At 40.6% G+C, this 11,255-nt stretch overlaps 1 protein-coding gene across 1 annotated transcript; it reads right to left on the bottom strand.

The window, feature by feature from the left end:
* Positions 1 to 1,976: 1,976 nt before the first annotated feature.
* LOC143857909 (putative jasmonic acid carboxyl methyltransferase 1) lies at positions 1,977 to 10,622 on the bottom strand. The gene is made up of 4 exons (XM_077368441.1): positions 10,465 to 10,622; positions 8,447 to 8,851; positions 2,564 to 2,836; positions 1,977 to 2,404 (listed from the first exon to the last, which is right to left on the bottom strand). Exons 1-4 carry the CDS (start codon positions 10,537 to 10,539, stop codon positions 2,084 to 2,086), a joined length of 1,074 nt encoding a protein of 357 aa, XP_077224556.1. The 5' UTR covers positions 10,540 to 10,622; the 3' UTR covers positions 1,977 to 2,083.
* Positions 10,623 to 11,255: the final 633 nt, after the last annotated feature.

The following is an 11,255-nucleotide window of genomic DNA, read 5'->3' as shown; positions in this document are numbered from 1 at the left end:
ATGGAAAACCTTGGGCTGTGATTGGTGAGCGAAACAAGTAAAAAGAGAGGAACAAACAACACAGTATGTGGATTACCCAAGAACAATAGCAAAGATTAATAGAGGGGTGGTCGCATGGATCCAACTTAGAAGAAGTTAAATCAATCTTAAACCATGACAAATAGTCAAAGTTAGGTGGAGAGGATCTATCCTTATTGATGGTTGATATTGGAGTGCTAAAATAAACACATCAATATATCCAAGAAGATCATAAATTCTAAGCACCTAACAAAGCAATAATACTAACAATAAAAATAGTTTAATAATAATATAATAATAAAGACATCTAAAGTAATAATTAAGGAGCATGATCATCAAGTTGCGTGTTATTTAAGCATAGAATAATATTATGCCACCAAATCCAAAGAACATTTACATATTACGACAACAATGTCAGCATAAAAACAACAACAAATTACAATAACCTCAGATGCTTTCAAATGAATAGCCAAGCAGGCTTACTTTGAAATACCCCAAAACATTCCCTAAACGAAATCCGTCCCCCTCTTATGAAAGCGGGCATTTTTGTCTTTGAAGAGACCTTTATCATTAGGACTTCTTTTAGTGATGCAGGTGCCTCGCCCGATGACAAAGATCAACGGTCAAGATCGTCAGAACCTTGTTCAACGGTCAGATCAGAAGATATAAGATGGCATCTAGATCAATGGTCCACGTTGATTACTACTCTTCAATAGAGTCCTATTTTAGTTTGGATTTGTTTTAATTATTTTTAGATATTTTCTTTAATTGAGACGTCCAAGGTGAGAATGTATTTAGGGAGGTTTACTTTTACGTGGATTGAGTTGAGAGAATTTAGGAGTTTTACTTTTGGTAGGATTTTATTTGAGTAAAATTAGGAAGTAGTAGAGAAACTTTAGGATTCTAAAATTTGGCTTTCACTGTTGAACGCCCAAGTAAGGAGATATCCTAGGGATTTGTTTTATTTCTTAATTATAGTGAAGTTATAGTTTATTTAGGATTCTTCTTTATGTTGGCCATAGAAAATCTAAATCTATAAAAGGCCATCCATTGTAATTGTTTTCAGATATCTAATTGTGAATAAAATTTTAGTTGCCTTTTGTTGTGTCCCGACGTGATAGCCACCCGCTGTTATCATTGAAAACAAGTCAACTGCTACTTGTTGTCGCCCTTCGCAAGCCATCTGCTGCTTGCTTATCATTGTTGCCGCTCACCGGAGTAGAACAAGCAATCCGTTGCTTGTCTAGAGAAGAGGGAGCCATATGTTGCTTGCCTCTATCTATTTACAAGGTATGTTTTACACCTTCCCTTGGCTGCCATTACCCCTAGTCGTTGTCTTGTTTTGACAGACCATAGAACCTTTAGCCTTGCAGCCAATCGAACCACCGACCATCACTTTCCATCCCTCAATTCCGTCCTTCAACTGACAAGTGACAACCTATCTACCCACATATTTCAATCGACCACCTACATTGAAGCCTACATTCCTCTGAAAACCTGTCCCTATTTTAGAAGTGGAGAAACCAATTTCTACATAACCATCGCAAAAAACATTTATAACGATGGCTATGTAGAAATTGGTGACTCAACAACAAAGCCTAGGAGGCCGGAAAAGATTGGAAATCTGACATCTACAGCAAATGGTGCGTGTTTTCACCATTACATTGCAAAAGGGAAGTGATAAATCCACCCCTTATTTTTTATTACTTGGGACACCCGGCAAAAGAGTATCAATGACTATAGAGGGGCTGATGTACTTCATGCCAGAAGGATTCAATGGGGCTGATTGCCGCGTACACTGCTGCTGGGTGTCCCAAGTAATCAAAAGGGGCGGATATATATATATATATATATATATATATATATCACTTCCCAAATTAAAATATCACATGTTTTGTCAAAGTTAATCGCCCAAGATCTGATTCTAAGTGTACGTCCTAATAGAATGCTAAAACATCTTTCTAGAATACTAGCCACGAAGCATAAAATGCTATTGAAATATGGAAGCAGGATACAAAGCTTCAAAATACAGAACTATTACATATCATTTGTTATATGTTGATTTTCATTCTTTTCTAGTCATAGAAAGAACCAAATTGATAATGATTGCTTTCTCATTTGATAGATACACATCAACATTATGTTCATATCTTCGGAACAGGTCATCCAGTATCCCGGCTCCAAACTGATCAGCTAGCATAGATTCTGTAATAGCTCTTATCAACTTTGCAACGTTCTGCCCACTTGTGAAGTTCACAATTTCAATTACTTCATGTCGATCAAGACTAAAGGATCCTTCTCTGTTAACAATAGCCTCTAGTTCTTGAATTGAAGGAGCATAGAAGGGTAGATTAAATGAATCCACTTTATCCTGTTCAATCACTCCCTAAATTGGACAAACTTATCATTAAAGCATAAAAACCAATAACATAAGAAACTGTAAACTGTTTTTGAAAAAAGAGGGGGGAGGGGGCGGGGGGGAGAGCGGGGGAGTGGGGAGGGGAGAATGCGGGCTTTGAAAGGTTACAATGTGATGTTTCCCTACCTGTGAGACCATGTCATTGAGAGTTTGAGCCAACAGTTCCCAGTGGAAAAAACATTCTTTAATAGATGGATCCGAGCTTCTTCCGGTACAAAGTGTAAGGACCATTCGCCCTCCACCAATTACTTCTTCGGAACGTGACTTTAGGAACAAATAGAAATCTCTCTGAAATTGCGCTAAGTATGCTTTGAACACGCTGGGAGGGCTTGTCTTCCCTATGTAAATTTTTCCCTTGTTTAATGAGATGCCCATTTCGTTTTGAAGCCCTTGAGGAACCTGGCATACTTTCATGCTTCAATTAGGATTTACTTTAAGACACAACATGTAGTGTGTATATATATATATATATATATATATATATATATATATATATATATATATGACAAAAGTGTAGCTACACATACGTGTAGCTAACTTAGCTACACCGACGCCTTAAAATACAGTGGACCCCACATTGTTTGGGCGATGCAAACCATTCATTTGATGGGCCCTCACATAGATAGGGTGTGCCCAAAAAATCAGCTCCATAGGATCATCCCAACCCTACGATTTGTGGAGGAAAAAATGGACGTGTAAAAACCTTCACAAATATGTCAATTTTTTCCTCCACAGTTTGAAGGGTTGGGATGATCCTATGGAGCTGAATTTTTTGGCACAGCCTATCAATGTGAGGGTCTATCAGATGAATGGTTTGGATCACCCAAACAATGTGGGCCCACTGTATTTTAAGCTGTCGGTGTAGCTACACCTCTCTCTCTCTCTCTCTGTATATATATATGAGAAAAGTGTTTCTAAGCACGTGCTTAGGGAGCTCTCTAAGCACAAGTAGCTTAAAAAGCCACCGATTGGTTCGTATGGCGGCTCCACCTCTACAGGGTCCACAAAAAGCGACCAATCGGTGGCTTTTTAAGCCACTTGTTCTTAGGGAGCTCCCTAAGCACGTGCTTAGAAACACTTTTTTCTCTCTCTCTCTCTCTCTCTCTCTCTCTCTCTCTATATATATATATATATATATATTTCCTACACATATGTGTAGATAAGTTATCTACACACTAGCTGAAAATACATTGGGGGCCACATTATTTGGGTGATCCAAACCATTCATTTTTAAGGCCCTCACATAGATAGGGTGTCCACAAAAAATCAGATCCATAGGATCATCCTAACCATTCGAACTTTGGAGGCAAAAAATGAACTAATTTGTGAAGGTTTAAAGACATCCATTTTACCTCCACAAATCGTAGGGTTGGGATGATCCTATGGATCTGATTTTTTGTAGACGCCCTATCTATGTGAGGGCCTTTAAAATGGATGGCTTGGATCACCCAAATAATGTGGGCCCCCACTGTATTTTAAGCTAGTGTGTAGAGAACTCTCTACACATATGTGTAGGAACCGTTTTCTCATATATATATATATATATATATATATATATATATATATATATATATATATATAGAGAGAGAGAGAGAGAGAGAGAGAGAGAGAGAGTTAAGTAGACTTGGCAAATGCGACCCGTGCCCGTGGGTGGACCCGACCCACCCGCAAATTTGCGGGCACGGGTCTAAGTTTTAGTGACCCGTAAAAACTGACCCGCGGGTGACCCAACCCGCAAAAACACGAGTCGGGTCGGGTCAACCTGCGGGTCATTTGGCTTTTTTAAGGGTGGTGATTTTGTCATGCTAATCTAGTTAGATGACTTTTTTTTCTAATGCAAAGGATGCTGATTTTGTCATGCTAATCTATTTTTTAAGGGATTGATGCCTGAATAAGTTATGACTGGCACCATAGAATATAAATAGGTTGTTGCTAGCACCATAGGTTGATCCCAAGCGTTCTATGTGAATGTTAGAGGGTTGATCACTTGATCCTAACCCTCTATAGGTCGGAGGGTTTGGATCAACCTATTGAAATGATGTTTGGGGCACAACCTATTTAGGCTGTGGGCCATCTAATGGACGGTTTGGATCATCCCACGGTGCCGGCCATACTGCCCTCATCAAAATCCAGTGATAACATTTCCCAAAATAAACGACTGTTTGAATTTGCGGGTTGACCCGACCCACCCACGGGCCTCGTGGGTCGCCTAAATCCTGACCCTAAAAAATGCGGGTCATTTCCTGACCCGACCCGTGTGACCCGCACCCGCATCACTCACGCGTTGACCCGGCCCGGCCCACCCGTTTGCTAGGTCTAGAGTTAAGTGAAGCTACACATACGTGTAGCTAAGTTAGCTACACCGACGACTTAAAATACAGTGGGCCCACATTGTTTGGGTGATGCATACCATTCATTTCATATATAGGCCCTCACATTGATAGGGTGTGCCCAAAAAATCAGCTCCATTGGATGATCCCAGCCCTTCAAATTGTGGAGGAAAAAATGGACAGATTTGTGAAGGTTTTTAGGGCACATCAAATGAATGGTTTGCATCACCCAAAAAATGTGGGGCCCACTGTATTTTAAGCCTTCGGTGTAGCTAAGTTAGCTACACGTATGTGTAGCTACACTTTTCTCATATATATATATATATATATATATATATATATATATATATATATATATATAGAGAGAGAGAGAGAGAGAGAGAGAGAGAGAGAGAGAGAGAGATGAAAGTGTTTCTAGTCTGCCGACTAGAGATCATTCTCTAGTCCGGCGAGCAAAAAACATGGGTCCCACCTTATTTGGGTTATGCAAAGCATTCATTTGATGGGCCCTGACATAGAGAGGGTGTCCACAAAAAATCAGCTCCATAGGATCATCCCAACCCTGTGATTTGTGGAGCCTAAAATGGACGGCTATAAATCGGCACAAGTCTGTCCATTTTTTAGCTCCACAAATGGAAGGGTTAAGATGATCCTATGAAGCTGATTTTTTGTGGACACCCTATCTATGATGGGACCTATCAAATGAATGCTTTAGATCACCACAAAAAATGTGAGACCCAAGTGTTTTTGGTCGCAGGACTAGAGAATGATCTCTAATCGACAGACTTGAAACACTTTTCTCTCTCTCTCTCTCTCTCTCTCTCTCTCTCTCTCTCACACACACACACACACACACACACACACACACATATAAGGTAAATGATTGTGCGCTCGAGCGCACCTAAGCTTAGGTGCACTCGAGTGCCAAATCACATGGGTCTCACATTTTTTGTGCTGATCCAAACCATTCATTTGCAAGACCCCATCATAGATAGGGTGTGTACCAAAAATCAGGTCTATTGAATCATCCTAACCCCTCCAAAAGTGAAGGGAAAAAATGGGCAGATTTGTGGACAAACAGAGTCTGTCCATTTTGACCTCCACAAATGGATGGGTTAGGATGATCCTATGGAGCTAATTTTTGGTACATACCCCATCTATGTAAGGGCCTTTCAAATGAATGCTTTGGATCATCCTAACAAAGGGTTTCTGCGCTCGAGTTCAAAAACAGGGTGGGCCCACATTGTTGGGGGGATCCATATCATTCATTTGGAAGGCCCTTTCATGGATAGGGTGTCCACCAAAAATCAGCTCCATTGGATCACCTTATGGTGTTCATTTGTGGGGTGAAAAAAAAGGGCAGATTAGTGGACAAACAGTATCTGTCTATTTTCACCCCCACAAATGGACACCCTATGATGATCCAATGAAGCTGATTTTTGGTACACACCCCATCCATGATGGGGCCCTTCAAATGAATGCTTAGGATCACCCCAACAATGAGGTCCCATTTAGGGGTGTAAACGGATCGAATTCGAATTAGATATTGCTATATCCGAATTCGAATTCGTTTACAATATTCAGTATCCGTATCCGTATCCGAATTCGATGGATAATTATTATTTGTTACCGAATTCGCATCCAACGGATATTATTCGAATTCGGATATTATCCGGATTCAAATCCGAATACGAATTCATATCCGAATGTCTGAATTCATATCCGAATTCGAATAAATCATATCCGAATGTCCGAATTCGTATCCGAATACTTATTGCTCAAACATTTCACCAACACAGAAAGAGTTAAGAGTATTACCTGAATACTTGAAATTAACAAGAGGGAGCCGATTGGAGAACAGATCTTGGTTTTGATGAGATCAACGAAGAAGATGACCAAGCTCCACTCCAACAACTTTCGGATCTAGGTTGATAGTAAGTAGATTCGACCCAAAATGCCCTAGATCTAAGGTCTGATGGTGGAGATGAAGTTAGAAGATGAGAATGGAGAGAGCTGATGGTGGAGGAAATGGTAGCAGGAATAGAGGTGGTTTTCAAAGAGGAGTAGAAGTAGGGTTTGATGGTAGTAGTAATGGAGATTAAGCAATCGGAGATGAAATCCGACGAGGGTTTTGATCTTGACGAAGGTGGAAGATGATGGAGATACCGGAGAAATGGGGTCTTTGCCGGATTTGATTGGAGTGATGGTGGCGAGGTTTGGGATTAAAGCTCACAACAAGGAAGATAATGGGGATATGATGATGTGAGGAATAAAAGGGTTTAGCAACGAAGGAAATTAGGGGAAAATGATGGTGGAAAAGAAGGTGGAGATGATGGTGGGGCCGGAGCTCGAGTTGATCTGAGAAGAAGACCCAAATCTCTTCATACCCTCTCTCCCTTTGCTCTCATTTCTCGCCTGTTTCTGTTCTTTCTTCCCCAAAAAAAAAAAGAACCCCCCTCTTTGAGCACCCTAATCGGTGGCATATGAAGGGCATTATATTTGCCCACCCTTTCTTCTTACTTGGACAGCCCCTGCTAGTGTATTTGAGAGTTGAGACTTGAGACTACTTTTTCACAACCAAGGGGTGGCTTGGGCAAGAAAAAAAATAGAAATGATATATTCGACCCCTTTTTTATCTGGGACAACCTCCATTTAGGATAAACCACTCCCCTATGTGCTATTAGAGATAGTGTGTTATGCCCTTTTCATCCTTTGGATAACTCCAAGATGGATAACTCACCCCTCTTTTCATTAGGAAAATAATATTCTCACTCACTTGGTTCGTCTTATTTGTCAAATTTCGTCTAATTCCTACAAGATTTTGCGAGGACCTTCCTGGGGTTACTAACAACTTCTCGGATGATTTGCACATACTAACATGCGTAATAAACTGGTACAAATTCGGGTTTTCTCCTCATTTGGGTTTACTTCGAGAATTTCAATTTCGAGGTTTCAATTCAACTTCGGAATTTTATTCGAATTTGATATTTAGGCTCCGGTCAAAATGAGGTGTCTACATATACGCGTACGGATATTCAGGATATTCGGATACAGATGCGGATACGGATTCGGATATACGGATCCGGATCCGGATATTCGGGATAAACGGATGTACTTCTTGGATTCGGATGTTAAACGGATCGGATGTACCATTTACCAAATTCGTATCCGCTAAGAGCCGGATATCTCATAAACGGATTCGGATAATATCGGCTTGAAACAGATTCGTATAATATTCGCTTTAAACGGATTCGGATGTGGACGGTAATCGGATTTTCGAATGTCCATTTACAGGCCTAGTCCCATTCTTGTTTCCTGCACTCAAGCGCAGCTAAGCTATCTGCGTTGGAACCCTTTTCTTACCCTGAACGGCCACTATATCTCGCCACGTATATATATATATATATACCTTGAACGGTCACTCAAAATTAAGAACCAATTGTGTGTCTATTGGACTCAAAATTATATATAGTCACTGTTTGTTTAGGATCTTGAGAACCGATTGTGAGTCCAAAACTGATTATTAGACTAAAAATTGAATGCTATCTTGAGTCCAATAATCTGTTTGGGACTCACAGTCGGCTCTCAAAATCTGATTCAAACAATACCTAAATTTGTAGCCAAATGACAACTGAGTGCTGATGGGCGAAAGTGAGTGCTGATGGGCGAAAGTGCTGACCTGACAGAGCCAATGGAGACTATTAGCAGAATGAATAAAATGTAGACTTTTGCTTGGGAAAAGCCTCCCATGAAAGGAACCAGCCACTCCTGCCACGAAACACTGCTCCAAACTGACATGCTTCTCTTCCTTAAGCTTCTCATAGAAATCTGGTAGATAACTAAAAAGGTTGTTAAAATCATTCCCTAAAAGGTCATTCAAGAACATTTGGAATTCTGGCAATGGAATGTTCAGCTGGTGGCATTTCTTCTTGATAGTATCTATAATATGAGATATCACAAAGAGGGTGTTGGGTCCCGAAGAACAACCCAAGTCTGCTATGCTCAACTTCTCAGGGAAGGATGTGCAATAAAGATCCAGTATTGCATCTTCTAGCATCGGCATTCCTTTGCTTATTATATTTCTCTATAAGAAAAGAGAAAAAAAAAATATTAGAATCACATCATGTAGAAGGCCATTGGAATGAATAGAGAGAGAGACTAGCATTCTTGGACCATGCTATTTTTGGATATATACACGCGCGCACACACACACACACATGAGGAAGTGGTTTGTGAGCAGCTACTCAGATAAGCTTATGTGAACAGAGCTCATGAACCATGGGGCCTTCCAAATGTATGCTTAGGATCACCCCCAAAATGTGCCCCCCCTATGGTTTGTGAGCTCTGCTCAGATAAGCTTATCTGAGCTGCTCACAAACCATTTCCTATATATATATAATGGGCCCCAACCGATCAAATCATGGTGTAAAATGGCGGGTCACACCTTATGTGTGGAGATCGAGGGACCAACCCCATCAAAACAAGAGTTAAAAATGATAGGCACCACCTGGGGCATGACAGCCTGTATAGGTTATACCGGCAGTTTTTATTACTTTTACCGGAGGTCAAGACCGTAGGTAAAGCCCAATTTTCTTATAGGGATATATATCCGGTCCTTTTTTTTAACTTGGGACTGCCACCTGCAATGTATCTATGACCGTAGAGGGCCTAATTGCCACGGACACTGCTGGTGGCTGTCCCATGTTAAAAAAGGGACGAATTTGTCATTTCACTTATAGTGTCTTTGTTTCTTCCGAAATATACTGGCATTTTTTGTTACTTTACAAAGGTCAAGACCGCAGGTAAAACCCAGTTTTCTTGTAGGGAAGTGATAAATCCGCTCCTTCTTTTTTTTACTTGGGACAGCCACCTACGGTGTATCTATGACTGCAGAGAGACTGGTTTACTATGTAGGAAAGTGTTCAACTGGCCTGATTGCCATGTACACTGCAGGTGGCTGTCCCATGTAAAAAAGGGGCAAATTTATCATTTCCCATATCGTGTCTCTTTGTTTATTAAGGGCGTGTTCGGCAACCATCTCCAGAATGGTTTTGTGTTTTTGTAGGTGCAGAGAATGCACAAAGCAAAGAAAAAGGAGAAAATCTCCTTGGGTATGCACAGCCCACTAGGCCCGTTTCTTCCGATTCTTATTTTCATGCGTATAAGCATGAGATTTTGTGGAGTGAGTCGATTCCGCGGTTCATCATCTACCCATTTTTGTCCAATAAAATCAGATGAAATGAGAAGCCTTGCCAAACACACCCTAACGTACTCTATAACAAAATAAAATAAAAAAGGAAGTGATATATCTGCCACTTTGATCAGTTGGTAGTACAAGCAGCAATGTATCAATGGCTGCAGATGGGCTGATGTACTTCATGTGGGAGGGGTGTTGATGCCTCCCCGGCTATGAAGTCAGTTTCCCAGATGCCTACGATGGACACCCGCCGCCCCTTTCGATTACTTGGGACACCCAACAGAAGTGTACGTGGCAATCAACCCCATTGAATCTTTCTGTACATCAACCCCTCTGCAGTTGATACACTGCTGCTGGTTGTACCAGGTGATCTAGGGGCGGATATATCACTTCCCATAGAAAAAATATCCTAATCAAATCATCTAGAAGACCATTGGATTGGAGAGAGAGAGAGAGAGAGAGAGAGAGAGAGAGAGAGAGAGAGAGAGAGAGAGAGAGACCTGCACTAATGAATTATTAGCATAGCTGGTATCTCCAACTCCCCCGTTCATGTGAAGAACTTGTTGCACTTCCATGGCTAGCTCTCCTTTAATGGCCTGTGTCAACTACAAGAGATACAACACACCTTATATTTCTCTCCTATATCAATGGATTTGAAGTAGGATTTATAATGGAGATATTTTTGACCTAAATCACGTGAATTGGGCTTTAGATGAGCTAAACCACTTGAATTTACCTTAACCACGTGAATTTAGCTTTAGAAGACACATGAATTTTTTTTTTTTTTTTTTCAGTGTCGCCTCGAACTGGTCAAATTAAAGGACAATTTTTTTAATTACCTGGCAGTATTTAGTTGCCATGTCCATTTAGATCATTACCTGGCAGTATTTAGTTGCCCTCCAATCTGTAGAGGTTTCTACATTATGCCGTCCATTTAAAACAAATCGGAGGGTTAGATCATTCTATAAAGAATATTTTCCAGCAACACCCTATCTGCAACAGGGCTCAACAGCTGAATGGTTTGGAACTTTGGATCACTCAAATAATGTGGGACCCACTCTATTTTTGAGTTGCAGGTGCAAGCTCGACTCTCCACTGTATAATTTTAAATCTATTTGATTTACCAAATACTAAGACTTGGAGACGCGAAGACAGAGAAGGAAAGCGCTTAGTCATTTGAGCAAGGTCACACCAATCTTGATTTCTAGATTTGCCCGTAGATAGGTAAGTAGAGGCTTTTGGTTTTATTTGTTTTATTTATTTATTTGACGATCCTAAACCCTTGATTTTA

This window comes from Tasmannia lanceolata, unplaced genomic scaffold, assembly GCF_043159265.1.
Source record: "Tasmannia lanceolata isolate RefF3 unplaced genomic scaffold, GAP_Taslan_0.1 ptg000025l, whole genome shotgun sequence".
Lineage (NCBI taxonomy): Eukaryota > Viridiplantae > Streptophyta > Magnoliopsida > Canellales > Winteraceae > Tasmannia > Tasmannia lanceolata.
The sequence above is the reverse complement of the archived record's forward strand: the minus strand, read 5'-3'. Positions and strand labels throughout refer to the sequence as shown.